Genomic DNA, 25,059 nt, shown 5'->3' with positions numbered 1-25,059 from the left:
CTTTTTCGTTATCCTTCTCCTCTTTTTTCAGGCGCTTCTTTTCATCTTGTTCTCTTTTTTTCTCAGCTTCAGCTAACCTTTTCTCTGCTTTTTCGTTACCCTTCTCCTCTTTTTTCAGGCGCTTCTTCTCATCTTGTTCTCTTTTTTTCTCAGCTTCAGCCAACCTTTTTTCCCCCTTTTCTTCTTCCTTCTTCTCCATCTCCAGGTTATTTATCCTCTCCTGTTCTTTCTTTTTCTCTTCCTCAAGTCCAGGTTTCTCCACCTTTTCTTTCTCCTTCCTCTGCTTCTCCCGATCTCTTGCCATCTCTTTTTCTTTTTTTTTCTCTGCTTCCAATCTCAGTTTCTCCTCTTTTTCTTTTTCCTTTTTCTCCTTCTTCTGGTTCTTTATTCTCTCCTTTTCTTCCTCAAACCTAAGATTCTCTTCCAGTTCTTGTGCCTTCATCTCATTCGCAAGGATCTTCAGCCTCTCTTTTTCTTTCTGTTTCTCTTCCTCCCATTTAAACTTCTCCTCCTTGTCTTTTTCTTTCATCTCCTTCTCCAGGTTCTTAATCCTCTCTTTCTCTTTCTTTTTTTCTTCCTCCAACCTGAGTTTCTCCTCCTTGTCTTTTTCTTTCATCTCCTTCTCCAGGTTCTTAATCCTCTCTTTCTCTTTCTTTTTTTCTTCCTCCAACCTGAGTTTCTCCTCCTTGTCTTTTTCCTTCATCTCCTTCTCCAGGTTCTTAATCCTCTCTTTCTCTTTCTTTTTTTCTTCCTCCAGCCTGAGTTTCTCCTCCTTGTCTTTTTCCTTCCTCAACTTCTCCAGGGTCTTCATCCTCTCTTTTCCTTTCTTTAGCTCTTCGTCAAATGTCTCTACCAATCTTAAGTCCCTCTCAGCCTTTTCTTTTTTAATTTCATCGAGACATTTTTGGCTCTCTTTCATCTGTTCTATCAGCTTGTTCTCCTCCTGGTCTACCCTCTTTTCCTGATCCCCATTACACTGTTCCTTCTCCGGCAATTGCTCCTCACCGTTATCTGCTTCCTCTTTCTGACCTGCATTCTGCTTCTTCATCCATTTTCTCTCCATCTCTTTTCCCACCGCTTCAAGTATCTCAATCCGATCCAACGCCCTCTCATTTTCTATTGCCTTCATCATCTCTATCATGTCCTGCTCTGTCTTCTGTATTATATTTGCTGGAGACTTCCTCTGCAACTTCTTCCATTTTCTCTCCATCTCTTTTTCCACCACAACAAGTATCTCCGCCCGATCCTTCTCCCTCTCCTCTTCTATTGTCTTCATCATCTCCTCAATCTCCTTCTCCTGTCTCAAAACTGGGTCTGAGGATGCGTCTGTGTATAGCCCCTCAATAATAGCAGGTGGCAACGGCAGAGGGCGTTTGGGAGGAGAGAGATCAGGAAACCAATGTGTTATAGGCATGGGAGGATCAACCAGTGGGGGTAGGACAGGAGAGCGTCCATGGAGTCTCTGTCCAGCTGGGAGGACACCTGAGCTGCCTGTCAGAGACACAGTCTGGTAGTACTGATGCCGTCCTGACGTAGGCTGGCCAGCAGGGGGCACTGGAATGGGGAATTCCCAAGAAGGTTTCATGGAGGTTGAGGAGTCACCCACACCATTCATGTTCTGTCGCATAAGAAACAGAGCAATATTAGGTAGTTATAGCATGTGCATCTTTGTTAACTTCTTATGGCTGCAGTCCCGTTAACGGGATCAATATGACAACAGCCAGTCGAAGTGCAGGGCGCCAAATTCAAAAAACAGAAATCTCATAATTAAAATTCCTCAGACGTTCATGTGTCTTACAGTGGGGCAAAAAAGTATTTAGTCAGCCACCAACTGTGCAAGTTCTCCCACTTAAAAAGATGAGAGAGGCCTGTAATTTTCATCATAGGTACACTTCAACTATGACAGACAAAATGAAGAGAAAAAAATCCAGAAAATCACATTGTAGGATTTTTAATGAATTTATTTGCAAATTATGATGGAAAATAAGTATTTGGTCAATAACAAAAGTTTATCTCAATACTTTGTTATATACCCTTTGTTGGCAATGACAGAGGTCAAACGTTTTCTGTAAGTCTTCACAAGGTTTTCACACAGTTGCTGGTATTTTGGCCCATTCCTCCATGCAGATCTCCTCTAGAGCAGTGATGTTTTGGGGGTGTTGCTGGGCAACACGGACTTTCAACTCCCTCCAAAGATTTTCTATGGGGTTGAGATCTGGAGACTGGCTAGGCCACTCCAGGACCTTGAAATGCTTCTTACGAAGCCACTCCTTCGTTGCCCGGGCGGTGTGTTTGGGATCATTGTCATGCTGAAATACCCAGCCAACGTTTCATCTTTCACTCAAATTCTCACGATACATGGCCCCATTCATTCTTTCCTTTACACGGATCAGTCGTCCTGGTCCCTTTGCAGAAAAACAGCCCCAAAGCATGATGTTTCCACCCCCATGCTTCACAGTAGGTATGGTGTTCTTTGGATGCAACTCAGCATTCTTTGTCCTCCAAACACGACGAGTTGAGTTTTTACCAAAACGTTCTATTTTGGTTTCATCTGACCATATAACATTCTCCCAATCTTCTTCTGGATCATCCAAATGCTCTCTAGTTCAGACGGGCCTGGACATGTACTGGCTTAAGCAGGGGGACACGTCTGGCACTGCAGGATTTGAGTCCCTGGCGGCGTAGTGTGTTACTGATGGTAGGCTTTGTTACTTTGGTCCCAGCTCTCTGCAGGTCATTCACTAGGTCCCCCCGTGTGGTTCTGGGATTTTTGCTCACCGTTCTTGTGATCATTTTGACCCCACGGGGTGAGATCTTGCGTGGAGCCCTAGATCGAGGGAGATTATCAGTGGTCTTGTATGTCTTCCATTTCCTAATAATTGCTCCCACAGTTGATTTCTTCAAACCAAGCTGCTTACCTATTGCAGATTCAGTCTTCCCAGCCTGGTGGAGGTCTACAATTTTGTTTCTGGTGTCCTTTGACAGCTCTTTGGTCTTGGCCATAGTGGAGTTTGGAGTGTGACTGTTTGAGGTTGTGGACAGGTGTCTTTTATACTGATAACAAGTTCAAACAGGTGCCATTAATACAGGTGGAGGACAGAGGAGCCTCTTAAAGAAGAAGTTACAGGTCTGTGAGAGCCAGAAATCTTGCTTGTTTGTAGGTGACCAAATACTTATTTTCCACCATAATTTGCAAATAAATTCATTAAAAATCCTACAATGTGATTTTCTGGATTTTTTTTCCTCATTTTGTCTGACGTAGTTGAAGTGTACCTATGATGAAAATTACAGGCCTCTCATCTTTTTAAGTGGGAGAACTTGCACAATTGGTGGCTGACTAAATACTTTTTTGCCCCACTGTATATCATTTTAAAGGTAATCTTGTTGTTAATCCCACCAAAGTGTCCGATTTCAAATAGGCTTTTCAGCGAAAGCACTACAAACGATTATGTTAGGTCACCACAAAACCACAATATTCACAGCCATTTTTTCCAGCTAAAGATAGCTTCACAAAAACCAGAATAGAGATAAAATGAACCACTAACCTTCGATTATTTTCATCAAATGACACTCATAGGACTTCATGTTACACAATACATGCATGTTTTGTTTGATTAAATTCATATTTATATAAAAAAATCGGAGTTTACATTGAGGCGTTAGATTCCCTAGTTGCAAAAACATCAAGTGACTTTGCATAGCCACATCGTTTCAACAGAAATACTCATCATAAATATAGATGATAATACATGTTATACACATGGAATTATAGATATACCTCTCTTTAATGCAACCGCTGTGTCAGATTTCAAAAAAACTTTACGGAAAAAGAAACCTGCGCTATAATCTGAGACGGCGCTCAAAAGTAAAACACCACAGCCGCAAAGATGGCGTCAACATAAACAAGAAAATACATGACAAATATTCCCTTACCTTTGATGATCTACATCAGAAAGCACACCAGGAATCCCAGGTCCACAATAAATGTTTGTTTTGTTCGAAAAATCTGTTATTTATGTCCAAATACCTTCTTTTGTTAGCGCGTCTGGTATACATATCCAAACGCTAATTCTGGTCAGCGTTATATCGGACAAAAACTTCAAAAAGTGATATTACCGGTCGAAGAAAATTTTCAAACTAAGTACAGAATCAATCATTAGGATGTTTTTAACATATAGCTTCAATAAAGTTCCAACCAGAGTATTCTTTCTTGTCTTCGTGAGCAATGGAACGCAAGTGACTACCATGAGGAATAAGCATGATCAGAAAATGGCTGCTTGATGGACACCTGACTGATTCTGCTATCATTCACTCCCACAACACCATAGAAGTCTCATTATAATTTCTATTGATGGTTGACATCTAGTGGAACCCTTAGGCAGTGCACAATCATTCATATCTCAAGGGGATTTCATTGGGGACTCTGGAGAATACATACAAGCTCAGATTTCTGACTTCCAGTTTTGATTTCAACTCAGGATTTTGCCTGCCAATATGAGTTCTGTTAATCTCACAGACATAATTCAAACAGTTTTACAAACTTTAGAGTTTTTTCTATCCAATACTAATAATAATATGCAAATATTAGCAACTATGACTGAGGAGCAGGCCGTTTGATATGGGCACCTTTCATCCAAGCCACTCAATACCGCCCCTTCAGCCATAAGAAGTTAAATGGCATAAAATTAATCGAATACTTGTTCAAGCTACACTACATACATTCAACCGATTAAACATGACAGGATATATACTGCATCTATAATATCATGGAATTAAGAAAAATATCTGCAGGGCTTTTCTTCCGGCTCCATTGAACTTTCTCAATGTCAAACTTGATTTAGACCCGCATACCAGGCCACTAGGTGCTCAAACTGGGCACTCTTATGTCTGAAATCATGTCATCTCACCTCCCCAAGCAGCTCTCCCAGTCTCCTCATCTCTGCCCAGAGTGTCTTGGTCTCCACGTCTACCTTCTCCTCCAGCCTTCTGACGACCACACAGAGTTCCTGGTTGTCCTTAGCCTGCTTCCATTTGCTGTACTGCAGTAGCTCCTCTTGCTTCTGCTGTTTCTTCTGGCTCTTTTTCAGCTGAGCCATCATGGCTTCCTGGTTACTCTTCAGTGCTTTGATGGCATCCCCAATCAGAGTCACCTTCTCTCTGAGGAGACCCACTTTCTGAGACTTGGTGGGCTGCCTCTGAACAAGATGAATGTATGAAAGGAGATGACCATGTTCAAAAATATAAGACAAAAACGATGTTTCAGCACCAAATATTTGAACATAAAATGACATAGCAATGACGAAGTTTGAACATATAAAATTCAGAAATAGCAATTCATTGAACATCAAATAAATGACATGATAAAGGGAGCTCCTACTTACAGTAAGGAGTTGTACTCTCTTTGGACCAGGCAAACAGAAACAGTCCATGATGACTGTCTTGTATGTGGACAACTTGATGGAACAAAACAAAGCAATCAATGCAATATAGCCTAAATCATTCGGGATATTTTCTTGGCTTAGACTTTATAATTATTAGACATATTAAATTGGTATATATCGACATAGATAGAACATACCTATTCGAGAGATGAAATGGCGAATAATTCACACATTTCACAGTTCATTTTGGATCATCCGTATGCTTCAAGTCCTTTCTTTATGAGGAGCCTTGTCTGTTTGCCCTCCAACACAAAGGTTAGAACATACGACGAGAATTGGAATGCAATTATGACATCATTTTATTATGATGCAGGATACTGGGTTTTGAAAACGGTAGTCAATGAAAACACATCCCCTTAGAATTAGAATGAACATTCTAATTCTATGTGTATACCTCATTATGGCATCACAGCAATTAATAGGCTACATCCTGCCATAATCAATAAAATGGCACCCAATTTAGACCAATATTATGTGACTTTCACATACAATACTATTATATTGGCCAAATTATACCTGTACTGTCCTGTACTGTCGGTCCACATAGATGTAGGCTAGGCCTGAACAATGACATAGGCCTACACCTCACAATAATGTAATAATACTTTTTCTTTCCGCTTGTATTTTGTATTTATATTGATGTGTGTATTTTCTGTAATGTATTGTGCATTCAGAAAGTATTCAGAACCCTGGACTTTTTCCCCATTTTGTTACAATACAGCCCTGTTTAAAAATTGATTAAATCTTTTTCCCCCTAATCAATCTACACACAATATCCCATAATGACAAAGCAAAAACTGTTTTTTAGAAATGTTTGCAAATGTATATAAAAACTTAAATATCACATTTACATAACTATTCACACCCTTTACTCAGTACTTTTTTTTGAAGCACCTTTGACAGCGAGAGTCTTCTTGGGTATGACGCTACAAGCTTGGAACAACTGTATTTGGTGAGTTTCTCCCATTCTTCTCTGCAGATCATCTCAAGCTCTGTCAGGTTGGATGGGGAGCGTCACTGCACAGCTATTTTCAGGTCTCTCCAGAGATGTTCGATCAAGTTCAAATCCGGGCTCTGGCTGGGCCACTCAAGGACATTCAGAGACTTGTCCCGAAGCCACTCCTACGTTGTCTTGGCTGTGTGCTTAGGGTTGTTGTTCAGGTTGGAAGGTGAACCTTCGCCCCAGTCTGAGGTCCTGAGCGCTCTGGAGCAGGTTTTCATCAAGGATCTCTTTGTACTTTGCTCCGTTCATTTTTCCCTCGATCCTGACGAGTCTCCCAGTCCCTACCACTGAAAAACATCCCCACAGCATGATGCTGCCCCCACCATGCTTCACCGTAGGGATGGTGCCAGGTTTCCTCCAGACGTGATGCTTGGCATTCAGGCCAAAGAGTTGAATCTTGGTTTCATCAGACCAGAGAATCTTGTTTCTCATGGTCTGAGAGTCTTTAGGTGCCTTTTGGCAAACTCCAAGCGGGCTGTCATGTGCCTTTTACTGAGGAGTGGCTTCAGTCTGGCCATTCTACCATAAAGGCCTGATTGATGGAGTGCTGCGGAGATGGTTGTCCTTCTGGAAGGTTCTCTCATCTTCACAGAGGAACTCTGGAGCTCTGTCAGAGTGATCATCGGGTTCTTGGTCACCTCGCCTTCTCCCCCGATTGCTCAATTTGGCCGGGCGGCCAACTCTAGGAAGAGTCTTGGTTCCAAACTTCTTCCATTTAAAAATGATGGATGCCACTGTGTTCTTGGGGACCTTCAATGCTGCAGAAATGTTTTGGTGCCCTTCCCCAGGTCGTGTGCCTCGACACAATCCTGTCTCGACCTCATGGCCTGGTTTTTGCTCTGACATGTACTGCCGACTGTGGGACCTTATATAGACAGGTGTCCAATCAAGTGGATTTACCACAGGTGGACTCTAATCAAGTTGTAGAAACATCTCAAGAATGATCAATGGAAACAGGATGCACCTTAGCTCAATTTCGATTCTCATAGCAAAGTGTCTGAATACTTATTTAAATAAGGTATTTCTGTTAAAAAAAATTTAACTTGTTTTCGCTTTGTCATTATGGGGTATTGTGTGTAGATTGACGAGGCAAAAAAAAGATTGTATCTATTTTAGAACAAGGTTTGTAACGTAACAAAATGTGTAAAAAGTCAAGGGGTCTGAATACTTTCTGAATGCACTGTATGTAATTCAGGGCTCATACGTAAAAGAGACCTGGGTCTCAGTATGACTCCCTGATAAAATAAAGGTTAAATATTAAAATGTAAAAAAAATTGTATCTGTAGCCTATTAGTGCAGTCACATTCGATTCATGACACTCTCTTTCTTCACCATTTATTTATTATTTATTGAATAACTTTCGGATGAATGGCTCATAAATGGCTCAAGCTTTTTGGGGTCAACTATGCATTGAGAGTTTTATCTCAAACTCTTCATTCAAAGACTCAATCATGGACACTCTTACTGACAGTTGTGGCTGCTTTGCGTGATGCATTGTTGTCTCTACCTTCTTGCCCTTTGTGCTGTTGTCTGTGCCCAATAATGTTTGTGCCATGTTTTGTGCTGCTACCATGTATCAGGTATTTAGGTAAAACCCAGATGCAGACAACGACGAAATAACAATTGTTTAATAGTCCAACAAGGGCAGGCAATAGACAGGTCAAGGCAGGCAGGGGTCAATAAACCAGAGGTGGGGCAACGGTACCGGACGGCAGGTAGGCTCAGGGTCAGGGTAGGCAGAGGTCAATAACCCAGAGGTGGGGCAAAGGTACAGGTCGGCAGGCAGGCAGGTTCAGAGACAGGACAGGACAGGTAAGGATCAAAACCAGGAGGGCGAGAAAAAGAGAGACTGGGGAAAAGCAGGAGCTGAGACAGAAACGCGCTGGTTGACTTGACAAACTGGCAAAAGACAAATAGAGATCCCAGGTATAAATACACAGGGATAATGGGGAAGATGGGCGACACCTGGAGGGGGGTGGAGACAATCACAAATACAGGTGAAACAGATCAGGGTGTGACACCATGTTGTGTTGCTACCATGTTGTTGTCATGTTGTGTTGCTACCATGCTGTGTTGTCATGTGTTGCTGCCTTGCTATGTTGTTGTCTGGTGTCTCTCTTTATGTAGTGTTGTCTCTCTTGTTGTGATGTGTGTTTTGTCCTATATTTATATATTTTAAGTTTTTAATCCCAGACCCCGTCCCCGCAGGAGGCCTTTTGCCTTTTGGTAGGCCGTCATTGTAAATAAGAATTTGTCCTTAACTGACTTGCCTAGTTAAATAAAGGTTTATTATTATTTTTTTTTGAACAAACAACAAAATTACTGTTTTGTTGTTGCTTGTAAGAGATGTTCTTACATATCCCACATTATTATTGAGAAAAAAATGTGTTGTTTTTAAGTCCTTACAATACAAATAAGTTATAAAACAAGTTTTTATTTTTATTTGTTTAACTATATATTTTGATTCATATTGTCTTCACAGCTGCAAATATGAACAGACAGTGATTCACAGAATGACTGAATCAGTCTCTCTCTCCCCATCCCCCCTTCCAGTCCCTGCTGCTGTAGGTGAGGTGACAGTCAGTAACAACGGTCGTATGGACTTCCTCAGTGTGTCGTGGCGACCAGCCCAAGGCAACGTGGATAGTTACCTGGTCACCCTGAAGGACCGCGAGAGGACAGTCCACACCCTGGTCGTGTCCAAGTCCAGCCCTGAGTGTGTGTTCAAGTCCCTGGTGTCTGGACGGCTCTATAACATCTCTATCGTCTCCCGCAGTGGAGTCTACGAAAACCACACCATTGTGCAGGAACGCACACGTAGGTCTACCTGTTTGTCTGTCTGAAATATTTGTTGTCTGCTTGCTTTGCTGTTTTATTCAATTCATGTGTTCTTCAATTCTATTCTATTCTTTTCCTCTCCCCAGAGCCCTCTAGTGTCCAAAACCCCACAGCGATCCACTCGGCCAGGGATGACTACCTGAAGGTGTACTGGCGCCATGCAGCCGGGGACTTTGACTACTACCAGGTGGTCATCAAGCACAACAACATCTTCCACCAGAACAAGACGGTTACGAAGAGCCAGAACGAGTGTGTGTTCAACGGCCTGGTGCCCGGGAGACTCTACACGGTCATCGTCAGCACCTGGAGCGGGAAGTATGAGACCAGCATGTCCACAGACGGAAGGACCTGTGAGTGATACGAATAGTACTAAGTCATATCGCTCTTTTTTATTTTGAATATATAATATGTGCGTAGCATAGTGGTGTTTGTAATAATAATTAAGCTAGTTACATTCATAACTGTCTAATTTTGGTGAAACAGTTTCCTTGAGCATGCTTATTTTAAACCTGTCTCTCGCCACCCTCTGTCCCTTTGTATGTGCTGTACATTGAGTTTGTAATGCTGAAAAATGTATTGCCTCTGAGAACATTACAGTTGATCTATTTTCATCTGGAATCTGTCTGTGACAGTCCCTGCGGCGGTGAGATCACTAGCTCTGGCTGGGCGGGGCACGGAGGACCTTCGTGTCACCTGGTTGGCTGCTCTGGGGGATGTGGATCACTACGAGGTGCAGCTCCTCTTCAACGACATGAAGGTTAGTCCTCCTGGTCCAGTCTACAGAAGTACCTGGTTAGTCTGTCTTCATGTTTTGAGGACTTTTATGACCAGTCATCTTGTTCTTGTATTTTCTCCCTGCTTTATTTCTATTTATCTTACTGGTTTTATTATGTAAAGTGACTTTGGGTGTTTCTAAAAAAGTATAGTCATTTAATATATCAAAATGTATTAATAATGAATGTATTATGTATTATTATTATGAAGGTGTTCCCACCCATCACCCTTGGCAGCAGTGCGGGGGCGTGTGTCCTGTCCTCCCTCACCCCGGGACGCCTGTATAAGATCCACGTTTCCACCTTCAGCGGACCCAACCAGAGGGCCCAGTTCATAGAGGGCAGGACAGGTAAACCAAACCAACACAACCGCTGGGTTAAAAAAACGAGGCTACATTTGTTTTCTTTCAAAATACTTCTGTTTGATTTGTTAGCATGTTTGGGACTACTCCATTGGTTGAATTGAGTTAGCAAAACAGGACACAGCAAAATGTCACAGAATCGAACAAATCAACCACAAGCAAAAGATAAACTGACAACAGTGTTCATTTCCGTTCAGTTCCCAGCAAGGTCAAGAACATCCACGTGAGCAACAATGGGCAGAGCAACAGCCTGAAGATCAGCTGGACGCCGGGGCAGGGTGACGTAGACAGCTACTCTGTGTCGTTGTCACTGGACGGGCCAGAGGGACGCATGCTGGAGACGCGACCCGTACCCAAACACCCAAATCAGCTGGGGTTCAACTCCCTGCAGCCTGGGCAGCTGTACAGTGTGACTGTAAGGTCTATCAGTGGTATACTGTTGAACAACAACACGGCCAGCGGACGCACCGGTGAGGAGGCTTCATAAGGACTCATAACACATTCTTTACTCGTACACTGCATTCATAAGCAGTGCATTAGCATTTCATACGGTATATTTGGGTGTTTTGGTGGTGGACTGGGAAGGAATAGTGATCTCTCTCACTGGTTCTTGGCTATCTACAATTTGATATCAGTCCATTTGACTGAACTGATTGGTTGTGTTTTTTTTTTTAACCTACCCCCTAATCGACTGTTGATTGGTAAACAGTGATGCCTATGTGCAATTTGTATCCAAATCAAATTTATTTTATATAGCCCTTCGTACATCAGCTAATATCTCGAAGTGCTGTACAGAAACCCAGCCTAAAACCCCAAACAGCAAGCAATGCAGGTGTAGAAGCACGGTGGCTAGGAACAACTCCATAGAAAGGCCAAAACCTAGGAAGAAACCTAGAGAGGAACCAGGCTATGAGGGGTGGCCAGTCCTCTTCTGGCTGTGCCGGGTGGAGATTATAACAGAACATGGCCAAGATGTTCAAATTTTCATAAATGACCAGCATGGTCAAATAATAATAATCACAGAAGTTATCGAGGGTGTAGCAAGTCAGCACCTCAGGAGAAAATGTCAGTTGGCTTTTCATAGCCGATCATTAAGAGTATCTCTACCGCTCCTGCGGTCTCTAGAGAGTTGAAAACAGCAGGTCTGGGACAGGTAGCACGTCCGGTGGACAGGTCAGGGTTCCATAGCCGCAGGCAGAACAGTTGAAACTGGAACAGCAGCAAGGCCAGGTGGACTGGGGACAGCAAGGAGTCATCGTGCCCGGTAGTCCTGACGCATGGTTCTAGGGCTCAGGTCCTCCGAGAGAGAGGATCCCTTAGGAAATAAGTCATCTGACCTCAATGGGACTACCTGGTTAAATAAAGGTCAAATCAATCAAATCAAAACTGTCCCCTCTCTCCTCAGTCCCCTCTGCAGTGACGGGCCTGCAGGCTGACAACAGACACACCACCTGCAGTATTCAGGTGAGCTGGCAGGAGGCCCGGGGAGTGGCGGACGGCTACAGCCTGCAGCTGCTGGACGACAGGGGACACCTGGTCACCAACAGGTATTATTATTTGTGTATTCTATTGGCATTCTTGTATTTATTGTATGAACCACTCCAATTGTATTGAATTGAATGGAATGGAGTAGAATTGAATTGAATTAAATTGAACAGCTCCCAGGCCTCGTCTGGGTCCACTCCGCTCCAGCACCACTTCGACGGCCTCACCCCGGGGAAGAGGTACCACGTCCTGGTCCACACCACCAGCGGAGGGGTCCGCAGTGGGGGGGTCACCGCTGAAGCACGCACGCGTAAGACTGCATGGATTTATTCACCAAGTCCCTTGAAAACAATGTCCAGTGGTATTATGTGCAGTACAGAAGTGCTCAACCCTAATCCCGGAGAGCCATATGTTATTTTCTTGGAAGTTTTTCCGTCTCACTGTGCTTCTGCTTGCTCTTCAGGGTCTAGGTCAGTTTCCGGTAAAGCACATTGTAACAACTGCTGATGAGAGAGGGTTTTGATAAATCGGATTTAAATTTGATTGAATAATTCATCACCAGGTCCGGCAGCAGTTAGCGACCTCTCCATCCGGGCCAACAGCAGCAGCAGCCTGTCGTTCCACTGGTCTCCCCCAGAGGGAGAGTTGGAAGGTTACGACCTCTACCTGTACAATGGAGACGACACCCTGTACGACCGGCGCAGCGGCCAGCCTAACACGCTGCAGGTCTCCTTCCAGGGCCTGAGGCCTGGTGCCTCTTACAGGATGGTGGTGTTAACACGCAGCGGAGAGCAGACCAATGACTCGGCTATCTGGGCCAGGACTGGTGAGAGAGCTACAGATGTAGAAACTTAATTTGACCAGTATTGTCACAGCAAAATAATCCTGCAGCAACAGTATTTGAACATTTAGTCCATTCACACTTTTCCAACAATTTTATGTTGCTTGATCGGTGGTTAGTCTATTAGCTGGCCAAAATTAGCCTACATGAAAAGTGGAATCCTGTTAATATAACTGTGTGTTAGTGTGGGTTTTCAGTGATTTTATGTAAATCCTGCAGCGCAGGAAAATTCTCAGCAATGACAGAGTGATCAAATTAAAATCTAACATCTGTGCTCTCTAGTGCTGAGGAGGGGTACTGTCGGTCTAGGGTATGATAAAGACAAATTCTTACTTGAGATAAGATGTGAGTTTCACATCACATGATGGCACATACGTAAGGTGTTTCTTTCACATAAACTAAACAAACAACTAAGTGCGAACTATATCCGTCACGCTCACTGACATTACATCATGACTTGACATCTGATTTTTGCCGCTCCTCCTCATCCTCCTCAGTCCCTGCTGCAGTGACGTCTCTGCAGGCCCGAAGTCGTCCCCAGTCGGAGGAGCTCTGGGTGTCGTGGGAGCGTGCAGTGGGGGAGCTGAGCGGCTACCTGCTGTCTGTCTACAACCCAGATGGCTCCCAGCAGGCAGAGGAGGCTCTAGGGCCCGACACCACGGAGCATGCCGTCCCCACGCTGATCCCCGGGCGCCTCTACCATGCTGTCATCCTCACCCGCAGTGGAGAGCTCACAAACAGGGCCACCACTCAGGGCAGGACCGGTGAGTCCTCTCTTACTAGATGATTGTCAATGAGTGTTGACGTGGTGTTGAGGGGGAATTAGTTTAGTCAGTAAAGAGAACATATGGATGTACAGTAGAAAGGGCAGCATTCTTGAGGTCTGTCCTGATATGTCTTGATGTTTAACAACACAATTACCATATATTCTATACTAAAATCTGTTTTTATTGTACAGTATTTGCTTGGATGTTCATAAAATTGCTTGTCCTTCTTTGCGTTGTCATCTGCTCTTCAGCCCCCAGACCCCCTACCTCTGTGTCATTCGGCGGGGTCACCAACACTTCACTGGAACTGACCTGGAGTGGTCCTGCAGGCAGCGACTACGACGACTTTGACCTGCAGTGGGAACCGCGGGACCACCTGTCTGTATTCAACCCCTACCATACCCGGACCTCCGGCAGCCGCATCCTTAAGGGCCTGTACCCCGGGCGCTTGTACAACTTCAGCCTGCGTACTGTCAGTGGGGCTGTTGGTGGTGTTGGTGAGGATGGGAGCCCGGCCTACAGCCTGCCCATCCACAAGAGCATCCGAACCAGTAGGTGGCGCTATGCTATACACTGTTTGGTTGCAAGTATTGCAAGACTAAGAAGATGTCGAGTCGTTGCTTGCCTGGAACAAAATCCTGTGCACACTACAGACACGCATAAAAGAAGGTGCCAAATGTTTCACCAGATGTATAAGCATCATCAAATATGGGGAGGAGAGGAAGCCCAGTGGCCGATAGTGGGAGAATATTGAACGAGATGGAATTGAGCGGACATTCTGCTCATTTTCTCATAGAAGAAACGCCCAATCTCAAAACAGTTTTCTGTTCCCAAAACTAGAATCCGTTACGGACAGATTGCACAACGTTTTGTAGACGCGACCCTTTGTTAAAGTTTTGAACAATTGTGTTGTTTACAAGGAGTGCAAGGGCGAATTGAGTTATTGCACACGCGCACTTCACAGAGAATGTGTTCCCTAGCGGAAATATAGGATCTCGCTAGCTCATGCTAGCTCATGCTTAGCTCTGCCCACCTCCTTGCTTTTTTTCTGCCCACTATGTTTTATTTACTCCCATTGAAAATGGCACAGATGAACTATCTTGAGTTAGTTTTAAATATCTTTGCCTCAGCTGACCTCTGTATTAGAGAGACTATCGTTTTTTGGACCCCTGTTCTTACCTCTGACGCCCTCTACAATTTATCCCCTCCATAGAGCCAGAGCGTGTTCAGTACCTACACTGCCGCCCCCAGAGCTCCACCTCCATCTCCTGCTCCTGGGGCCCCCCGGAGGCCGACTGTGACTCCTACACCATTGAGTGCCTCCACCAGGACTCCCGCACCCTGGTGTACTCCCGGCGTACGGGCCGTGACAGCACCCTCTACCACATCACCCAGCTGGAGCCGCACAAACGCTACACCGTCTCCATCAAGGCTATCTCCGACAGCATGACCAGCGAGGCCGCTGAGGATAGCGTGGTCACCATGATCGACCGTGAGTGCCAAAGGGGTTGTGTTTAGCTTGTGGTCACAGTGACTGTGTGATGATGACCACAGGGAAAGATGTGATACGGTCAACTCTGTATGGCTAAATGAAGCCAAAGCCATTGACTTTGAGTATGGTCTCACTGCTGTCTCCTCTAGTTATTTTCTGGTCCTTATAGGTCACTTTAACCAGTTATAAACATTGTTCTAAAGCCACTATGATCCACTGTGGTGTGTGAACTCGGATTCTGCACCTGACATCCATGTATGATCCCGGCTAACAAGGTACATTCCAGTGCAATCATAGCTGTTCTATTGCTGTGTTTCTCCCTCCAGGCCCTCCCCTCCCTTCCCTCAGCACCCGGGTTAACAACAGGGCTGCTCTCATCACCAAAAACACCATCTTCTTCAAGTTTAACTGCAGCTGGTTCAGTGACATCAACGGAGCGGTCAAGTTCTTCACAGTGGTGGTGACCGAGTCTGAAAGTAAGCGGAATGAAGTTTGAACAATATAGACAAACCTATCTATCTATCTATCTATCTATCTATCTATCTATCTATCTATCTATCTATCTATCTATCTGTCTGTCTGTCTGTCTGTCTGTCTGTCTGTCTGTCTGTCTGTCTGTCTGTCTGTCTGTCTGTCTGTCTGTCTGTCTGTCTGTCTCTGTCTCTGTCTCTGTCTCTGTCTCTGTCTCTGTCTCTGTCTCTGTCTGTCAGTATATCTCTATAATTGCTGAATGTACAGTAGGTTGATTTCTTTGAATTACTGTAATCATGGATGGATGTGATTGTGAACCCCCCCCCCCCCCCCCCCCCCCCTCCAGACAATGAAAACATTCAACCAGAGCAGCACCACCCTCTACCCTCCTATCTGGACTACAAATCGAACAGTTCCGTTAAGGCCTACCAGACCAGCTACTTCCCCAGCCGCTGCACAGAGGGATCAGACAGCGAGACCCAGAGCTTTGCGATCAGCCTGGGTACGGGTATGGACACCCTCGGGGGGGCATGTGACCACCTACAGGCCCAGGACAGGGAGCAGGACCCAGACAAACACAGAGACCACAGAGACAACCCTTTCTGTGATGGCCCACTCAAACCCAAAACTGCATACAGGTATAGTACAGGGTTCCGCCTAAATCAATCCAGTTTCCTCCCGCAGTCTGGGCAGATCTGTCGTTTCTTTGTTGCTGATTTCTGCAAGCAGGAATTTGCCCCGCTGTGTACGATGATGTCATATTGCCCGCAGTTTGGTTTTCCTTTATCTGTAGTTGATCAAATTGGGGCCTTAGAGTGTAATTCGGTAACACTTTATTTGGATAGTCCCAAGTAGATAGTTTGTAGATGTTCAATGACTCAACAACATTTCAGCTAGTTTCATACAGTGGGACCATATTGGGTGAGATGTCATGGTGGGCTTTCTCTTCTCTCTAGGCTCAGTGTGCGTGCGTTCACCCAGCTCTTTGACGAGGAGCAGAGCAGATACACCCCGCCCCTCTACACAGACACTTACCTGTCCCTCCCCCTGGTCACAGAAGCAGGTGAGATACTATTCACACACAACTCTGATTGGTTGATGGTGTATGATGCTGATGTGTCATTGGTAGTTAGTGAGAAATGCTTATGAGTGATTGGTCCTCTATGAGAAACACTGTTGATTGGTTGTATATTCCTCTCATAGAGCCCCTGAGCGGTGTGATCGAGGGCATCAGTGCCGGCATGTTCCTCGTTGTCATGGTGGTGGGAGTCACCGCACTGTTCATCTGCAGACAGAAGGTTCGCAAAGTGTGAGTTCCTGGCCCTCCCTGCCTCATGTAACCTACCCACACACTTTGGCCTACCTATACACTGCATACTAGCTTGATCTTGCACTCTACGTACACTCTACATATGACACTTGTGATTACAGTAGTGTGCAGGAGCGGCGGGTGGTCCGAATGAGCATGAGGAGAGAGAGGCCCACATCAGGAGTGCACATGGGCGTCAGGGGGTAAGAGGAGAAGCAGTCTGTGATCAGTTCTAATGCATTTTATTTGTTACATATATAAAATATAATGTGTTTCCTGGCAGGATAAAAACTCACAAAGAAATGACCATTAATGCGTTTTAGCCAATAATACCTTTATCTCCCTTTTTTCCAGTAACCGTCGTATTTCAAGGTATGTTTAAATGATTTGGTTATTATTTTCACCCAATTACTGTAAGTCCGTTTTGGTTCATCTTTTGCTCCACTCTGTTTTGCTCAAGCCTTGTTTATCTGTTGATCCTGCTGCAGCCCCATCAAGATCCTGCACTTTGAGTCCCACTACACCAAACTCCAGGCTGACTCCAATTATCTACTGTCTGAGGAGTACGAAGTAAGACTGGATAACATTCACTGTCCGTTGGGCAATTCTCAATCACATATAATAGCATTGGGGTACATTTACAGGAAGTCGGAATATTCCTATTTACTTTACTTTACTAAAGAAAACAATAAAGACGTGTGTAGATTTATTTTCCTGCTCTGACACCAATCGTTTAATTTAAAGTGTTTTAATAGTGGATTGATTATGACATTTTATTAAATGCATACAGTATTTACAGTGGCAAGAAAAAGTGTGGGAACCCTTTGGAAGTAGCTGGAATTCTGCATAGATTTGTCATCAAATTTGATCTGATCTTCACAATAGACAAACACAGTCTGCTTAAACTAATAACACACAAACAATTATACATTTCATTTACACACAGTGTAAACATTTACAGTGCAGGGCGGAAGAAGTATGTGAACCCTTGGATTTAATAACTGGTTGACCCACCATTGACAGCAATAACCTGAACGTTTTCTGTAGTTGCGGATCAGACCTGCACAACGGTCAGGATCAATTGTGGACCATTCCTCTTTACAAAACTGTTTCAGTTCAGCAATATTGTTTGGGATGTCTGGTGTGAACCACTCTCGAGGTCATGCCACAGCATCTCAATCGGGTTGAGGTCAGGACTCTGACTGGGCCACTCCAGAAGGCGTATTTTCTTCTGTTGAAGCCATTCTGTTGTTGATTTACTTCTGTGTTTTGGGTTGTTGTCCTGTTGCGTCACTCAACTTTTGTTGAGCCTCAATTGGCGGACAGATAGGCTTACATTCTCCTGCAAAATGTCTTGATAAACTTGGGAATTCATTTTTCCGTCGATGATAGCAAGCTGTCCAGGCCCTGAGGCAGAAAAGCAGCCCTGAAACATGATGCTACCTTCACCATACTTTATAGCTGGGATGAGGTTTTGATGTTGGTGTACTGTGCCTTTTTTCTCCACGCATACTGTGTGTTCCTTCCAAACAACTCAACTGTAGTTTCATCTGTCCACAGAATATTTTGCCAGTAGTGCTGTGGAACATCCAGGTGCACTTTTGCAAACTTCAAACGTGCAGGAATGTTTTTTTTGGACAACAGTTGCTTCTTCCGTGGTGTCCTCCCATGAACACCATTCTTGTTTAGTGTTTTACGTTTCGTAGACCCATCAACAGAGATGTTATCATGTTCCAGAGATTTCTGTAAGTCTTTAGCTGACACTCTAGGATTCTTCATAACCTCATTGAGCATTCTGTGCCGTGCTCTTGCAGTCATCTTTGCAGGACGGCCACTCCTAGGGAGAGTAGCAACAGTGCTGAACTTTCTCCGATTATAGGCAATTTGTCTAACCGTAGACTGATGAACATCAAGGCTTTTAGAGATACTTTTGTAACCCTTTCCAGCTTTATGCAAGTCAACAATTCTTAATCTTAGGTCTTCTGAGATCTCTTTTGTTTGAGGCACGGTTCACATCAGGCAATGCTTCTTGTGAATAGCAAACTCAAATTTTGTGAGTGTTTTTTGTAGGGCAAGGCAGCTCTAACCAACGTCTCCAATCTTGTCTCATTGATTGGACTCCAGGTTAGCTGACTCCTGACTCCAATTAGCTTTTGGAGAAGTCATTAGCCTAGGGGTTCACATACTTTTCCCAACCTACACCGTGAATGTTTAAGTGATGTATTCAATTTAGACAAGAAGAATACAATAATTGGTGTGTTATTAGTTGAAGCACACTATATTTGTCTATTGTTGTGACTTAGATGAAGATCAGATCAAATTTGATGACCAATTTATGCAGAACTCCAGGTAATTCCAAAGGGTTCACATACTTTTTCTTGCAACTGTATGTTCAGTAGGTATCTTTGGTAACCCTAACGTGTCACTTCCTTTGTAAGGACCTGAAAGACGTAGGAAGGAACCAGCCCCTGGACACAGCCCTACTGCCAGAGAACAGAGGGAAGAACCGATACAACAACATCCTGCCCTGTGAGTCAGATGCACCATGCGATTTCACAGGGTTTGAATATATAGACAAAAGACAAGGGGATTTAGAGATTTCTTTCTTTTCAATATGACAACTAAATTGCCAACTCAATGTCTTTGTGTATGGCCTGTGTTGTGTAGACGACTTGACCCGTGTGAAGCTGTCCTATGTGGATGATGATCCGTGCTCTGACTACATTAACGCCAGCTACATTCCTGTAAGTTATCCAAACAAACGGACAAATCCGAGCCAACCTTCATTCTGGTAAAATCCCTCTGTTGTGTGGGGTGGGGGCTGGAGGTGGTTGGGAGGGCTGGGGTAGGACAGGGGAGGGCTGGAGGTGGTTGGGAGGGGTGGGGTAGGGCTGGAGGTGGTTGGGAGGGCTGGGGTAGGGCTGGAGGTGGTTGGGAGGGCTGGGGTAGGGCTGGAGGTGGTTGGGAGGGCTGGGGTAGGGCTGAGGTGGTTGGGAGGGCTGGGGTAGGGCTGGAGGTGGTTGGGAGGGGTGGGGTAGGGCTGGAGGTGGTTGGGAGTGGTGGGGTAGGGCTGGAGGTGGTTGGGAGGGCTGGGGTAGGGCTGGAGGTGGTTGGGAGGGGTGGGGTAGGGCTGGAGGTGGTTGGGAGAGCTGGGGTAGGGCTGGAGGTGGTTGGGAGGGCTGGGGTAGGGCTGAGGTGGTTGGGAGGGCTGGGGTAGGGCTGGAGGTGGTTGGGAGGGGTGGGGTAGGGCTGGAGGTGGTTGGGAGGGCTGGGGTAGGGCTGGAGGTGGTTGGGAGGGGTGGGGTAGGGCTGGAGGTGGTTGGGAGGGCTGGGGTAGGGCTGGAGGTGGTTGGGAGGGCTGGGGTAGGGCTGGAGGTGGTTGGGAGGGGTGGGGTAGGGCAGGGGGTGGTTGGGAGGGGTGGGGTAGGGCTGGAGGTGGTTGGGAGGGGTGGGGTAGGGCTGGAGGTGGTTGGGAGGGGTGGGGTAGGGCTGGAGGTGGTTGGGAGGGGTGGGGTAGGGCTGGAGGTGGTTGGGAGGGGTGGGGTAGGGCAGGGGGTGGTTGGGAGGGGTGGGGTAGGGCTGGAGGTGGTTGGGAGGGGTGGGGTAGGGCTGGAGGTGGTTGGGAGGGGTGGGGTAGGGCTGGAGGTGGTTGGGAGGGGTGGGGTAGGGTTGGAGGGGGTTAGGTGGCCCGCGACACCATTTTTATATAAAATGATTTAGTTACCCCACCATGTAAAAATAGTTATGTAATCAATGTTTACTTTTTGAATTTGGGCTATGACCGTCTATTACAGTCTGACAGTACTTTCTTTTACAGTATTTCAATCTGAAGATGCATCAGAAAGGTATCGGGAAGTTCAATAGATCATCAGGCAATAATGTTGTATGATCTTCTGTGTAGAAAAGAACATAATCATTGACGATGTTCTTTTTCCCCCAGTCTGATTTAGTGCCTAGGATTGTCCACTTGGTTCTAACGGTTTGAGGGCATAGTAGAGGGAAACAGTACGGACGTACGTGTTCCTTAGAGTCATATCTTTCACTGATGGGGTCAGAATATGTTGTATCTTACTTAAACTATTCAAAAGATAGAGAAACATTTGTAGGAAGAAAACAGAAACTACTCTGTCCATTAATACCGCCTCTAGCGGCTACCAGAGGTTACTTGAACCAAGCGCAAATTTTCTCTTAAAACCCCATTTTCCAATCAGATGGGGCCGTGACCCCTAGTTTGGGAAACCCTGCCATAAACTCAGTTCCTCAGGGCAGGGTTGATTGATTGATTCTCAGCCCTGTTCCTCAATTAGTATGCCTGAGATTTACTACTTACTACACTCCCTGTGGAGCATAAGGCTGCCACAAGCCCATGCCATGCCGGACAATCCTTTGCAGCTTTTTCAGCTGCTTCATTAAACTTACCTAGTGTAATAAGGGTCAGGTGAAAAAACGAAATGTCAATTAAATCTCTTCTTGTTTCAGGGGAACAACTTCCGTAGGGAGTACATCGCCACTCAGGGCCCACTTCCTGGAACCAAAGATGACTTCTGGAAGATGGTGTGGGAGCAGAATGTCAATAACATTGTCATGGTGACGCAGTGTGTGGAGAAAGGCAGGGTGGGTAGAAGGAGTTGCCTTTTGGCTTTGTCCTGACAAGTGCTGCTATCATGTTCTATTGAACAACATGTTATTACAATGTTGTTACTAGTGCAATTACAATGTTACTATCTACGTGTCTTTGTGTGGTCCTTCCAGGTGAAGTGTGATCACTACTGGCCCTTTGACCAGGAACCTTTGTATTATGGAGACCTCATAGTCCAGATGCTGTCTGAGTCTGTGTTGCCAGAGTGGACTATCCGGGAATTCAAGATTTGCAGCGTGAGTATGCAGGACACTGATTCTGGAAACGGATTTAAAAAAAATACCAGGTTCTTTTCTTCAAAGTGATATATTGTGTGTTGGCCTTAAATTCAGTTTCACATATAGTAGTGATTGTTTTTTTTTATCATATTGAAATACAGTGGGAGTAGTGAACTATATGTAGTTAAATTAGTAATTTAGGGTTAGGGTTAAATTAGTAATTTATCTACATTTTGCAGTAGCTTGTTGGTAGTTCAACTAAATTCAAATCTAGGTAGTGTTTTCAGTAGTTAATAACTTTTTTTGTCATGTAGTGGCTTGGCAAACTACTTTTGCAAAAATATAAGCAAATATGGGGTAATCAGGCAATAATTTCAATATTTTTGTTGTTGTTTTGTGTTTAATAGGCAAAATTTCACATTCTGTTAACATATGACCCTAAAGTGATCTGTTCTTGCAATTGTAGTCTATGACATTTCAGATTACTGTATATATGATAATTTTTCACAAAGTAGTTTGGTTGTAGTGAGTAACTTTAGTTAGCTAAGTAAACCTTTTCTGAATGGTAGCTTTAGTGTAACTTAATATCTTCCAGTGTGAAGTATTTGGTAGCTTGTTAAACCATATTTTCAGAGTAGCTTCTCCAACACTGTAGAAATATGACCATAATTGGGTGCAGCTAATGCTGTCTTGACGTATCATTATGTGACAGCACATACAGTAGGTAAGTAGTGAGCTGTGTGTAGTCAGCCTCTAGTAAGTCTATCTTTCTGACTGTGTCTTAACTCCCATGCAGGAGGACCAGTTGAACTACTCCAGGGTGGTGCGTCAGTTTCACTACACGGTGTGGCCCGACCACGGCGTCCCAGAGACCACCCAGTCACTAATCCAGTTCGTCAGGACCGTCAGGGACTATATCAACAGGACCCCTGGGTCTGGGGCCACCGTAGTTCACTGCAGGTGGGTCACTGTCCCAATTCCCTAGTCTCCCATTCAACAAAACAAACAACTCCCTAGGACACGCTGAGAAATAGTGTCTTGTCTTTCCTGAAGAGACAGTATAGTTACAGCCTGCAGTAATGACCAGAGTTGAGGTTAATTCCATTTAAATTCAAAAGAAATTGACTGAAATGATGTAGCTAAATTATATTTCCCCTCTCCGTTTAGTTAAGGTAACTAAACTGTATTTGCCCTCAAACTCTTTTTCTTTCTTTCTTTCTTTCTTTCTTTCTTTCTTTCTTTCTTTCTTTCTTTCTTTCTTTCTTTCTTTCTTTCTTTCTTTCTTTCTTTCTTTCTGTCTGTCTGTCTGTCTGTCTGTCTGTCTGTCTGTCTTTCTCTCATTCTCTCTCTCTTGTTCTCTCTCTCTCATTCTCTCTCTCATTCTCTCTCTCATTCTCTCTCTCATTCTCTCTCTCTCCCTCTCTGTCTTTCTCTCTGTCTTTCTCTCTCTCTGTCTTTCTCTCTCTCTCCTCTCTGTCACAGTGCTGGTGTGGGCCGTACAGGGACCTTCATATCCCTGGACAGAGTCCTGCAGCAGCTGGACACCAAGGACACAGTAGACATCTATGGCGCTGTCTTCGACCTGCGCCTCCACCGCTCACACATGGTGCAGACTGAGGTGAGACGGGTGTGTGTTTGTGCGTGTATGTGTGAGATACAGTTTGAGTTTTACTCTGTGTTACTCTGTGTGTATGTGCAGTTGTGTGTTAACTCCAGAACCTATGTTAAGTAATAACACATCCTGACATTAATATATCTGGGTATGTTTCTTTTAATCTTTTCTTTAAAGTGCCAGTATGCGTATCTCCACCAGTGTATGAAAGACGTCCTCCGAGCCAGGAAGCTTCGCAGTGAGCAGGAGAACCCCCTCTACCCCATCTATGAGAATGTCAACCCTGACCCCCAAAGAGGTAAGCCCTCACATTCCTTAGAACTCACTGTACTGCAATTCATATCTAGAAGACATCACAAATGATCTATCCTATCAAATATTAGCCTGGTGCCAGGTCCAGTCTGTTTGTGCTTAGCCAACTCCTGTCTGGGTTAAAGTAAGATAATACAGTATTCATATGCCATTTAGCAGACACTTTTATCCAAAATGTCTCACAGTCATGCGTGCATGCATTTTACATATGGGTGGTCCCGGGAATTGAACCCACTCCCCTGGAATAGCAAACGCGTATGACATGGCAACGATAGTAGAGATTACTATAACACTTACAGTTATACGACCAGGCTACTCAAGCAACCCTTTCAAACACAAAACGCAGCTACACAAATTTAGGAGGTTGGATAGCTGGATGACATCACAAATTATATTTTTTGTTTGTTTTTGGCCTACAGATATGGTGTATGCCAGACGTTAAAGATTGTAAGGACTACTGAAGGAGAGAACTGTTTGTACTTTCACTAGTATAGCACTGCAGGGACACATGCCAATTCAAATGTTCTACTATTTCTGTTGATTGTTCTTTTCGAGATATTATGAAATATAGAATACTTTATGGCTAATAAATGATATAGGAATATATATTAACAGAATTGTATATACTTGCCTTATATCTGTGTGTTTGTATATATGCTTTACATTTGCATCATTGGCTTTCGTACACAGTGTTTTCATTTTGTTTGTTAAGCTGCCATTTATACATTATTACGTGGCACAGACCAAAAACCTGTAAAAAACCTGTAAAAAATCTGATACTGCATAAGTAAAAATGATCTAACAGTGTTCACATATCTACAGTAAATGTACAGGCTATTGCATCTTTCACAAGTCACATTTTTGTCAAATGTTAGACAAAAATGCTTTCTGTTTGAAATTATACTTATTTTCATAAGCATTGAAATCATTCAAAAATATCTGAAATATGTACAGTATGTAGATAAACCCATTGCACATTTATTTGTAGATATTGTACAGCCCGTGCGATATATTGCTTGAATAGAAAACTAGTCATGCAAAAGGATGACCATATGAGTTATGAAAGCACACAGTTTATGTTGTGTAATCCATATATGTAGCTTGTAAGATAATAATGATTTCTGTGTATATTTTGTGTATTTTAACACATAATTTTTATGTATTTAAAATCATGTCATGGAACTACAAATCACACACATCTACAATGTGCAAATCCACAACCCACACATTGGCAAACATGATTGTAATCATATGAGTGATTGATGGATTCTGTGAATCGTTAAACAAATTATAGTAGTTACTGTATGCAGTTTCCCATTTTGCAATCTAAGTAGGCCTATAAACATATCAAGACGAGGGCATTAATATATTATTTGAGTGTTTCAATAAAAAACTTAGATAACTAAAAAATATAATTGACAATTATTTATTCATATAATACATTTATTATGGAGTCATGATTTGGGAGATGATGTCCCAAGAGCCCCCCCCCCCCC

General features: G+C 44.1%; 1 protein-coding gene across 2 annotated transcripts in view; it reads left to right on the top strand.

The window, feature by feature from the left end:
- LOC129866716 (receptor-type tyrosine-protein phosphatase beta-like) overlaps positions 1–25,034 on the top strand; it is a 45,570-nt gene extending 20,536 nt beyond the window's left edge. Inside the window, exons 11-36 of one of the 2 annotated variants that reach the window (XM_055939549.1) lie at positions 8,998–9,261; positions 9,369–9,632; positions 9,915–10,039; positions 10,267–10,405; positions 10,615–10,887; positions 11,823–11,964; positions 12,076–12,212; positions 12,465–12,728; positions 13,241–13,507; positions 13,762–14,061; positions 14,724–15,002; positions 15,329–15,478; positions 15,820–16,111; positions 16,430–16,536; positions 16,677–16,782; positions 16,908–16,985; positions 17,137–17,154; positions 17,271–17,352; positions 19,221–19,311; positions 19,450–19,526; positions 21,262–21,396; positions 21,535–21,657; positions 22,436–22,599; positions 23,122–23,257; positions 23,429–23,549; positions 23,983–25,034. In XM_055939549.1, the coding sequence (XP_055795524.1) occupies positions 8,998–9,261; positions 9,369–9,632; positions 9,915–10,039; positions 10,267–10,405; positions 10,615–10,887; positions 11,823–11,964; positions 12,076–12,212; positions 12,465–12,728; positions 13,241–13,507; positions 13,762–14,061; positions 14,724–15,002; positions 15,329–15,478; positions 15,820–16,111; positions 16,430–16,536; positions 16,677–16,782; positions 16,908–16,985; positions 17,137–17,154; positions 17,271–17,352; positions 19,221–19,311; positions 19,450–19,526; positions 21,262–21,396; positions 21,535–21,657; positions 22,436–22,599; positions 23,122–23,257; positions 23,429–23,549; positions 23,983–24,005 (4,157 nt within the window). In that variant the 3' untranslated portion in view covers positions 24,006–25,034. Of the gene's footprint in view, positions 1–8,997; positions 9,262–9,368; positions 9,633–9,914; positions 10,040–10,266; positions 10,406–10,614; positions 10,888–11,822; positions 11,965–12,075; positions 12,213–12,464; positions 12,729–13,240; positions 13,508–13,761; positions 14,062–14,723; positions 15,003–15,328; positions 15,479–15,819; positions 16,112–16,429; positions 16,537–16,676; positions 16,783–16,904; positions 16,986–17,136; positions 17,155–17,270; positions 17,353–19,220; positions 19,312–19,449; positions 19,527–21,261; positions 21,397–21,534; positions 21,658–22,435; positions 22,600–23,121; positions 23,258–23,428; positions 23,550–23,982 lie in introns of both variants that reach the window. The other variant, XM_055939548.1, reaches the window with a different exon arrangement.
- The last annotated feature ends 25 nt before the right edge of the window (positions 25,035–25,059 follow it).

Source organism: Salvelinus fontinalis, chromosome 12, assembly GCF_029448725.1.
Source record: "Salvelinus fontinalis isolate EN_2023a chromosome 12, ASM2944872v1, whole genome shotgun sequence".
NCBI classification, from domain to species: domain Eukaryota; kingdom Metazoa; phylum Chordata; class Actinopteri; order Salmoniformes; family Salmonidae; genus Salvelinus; species Salvelinus fontinalis.
Note: the sequence above shows the minus strand (reverse complement) of the source record. Positions and strands in the feature narration are given on the sequence as shown.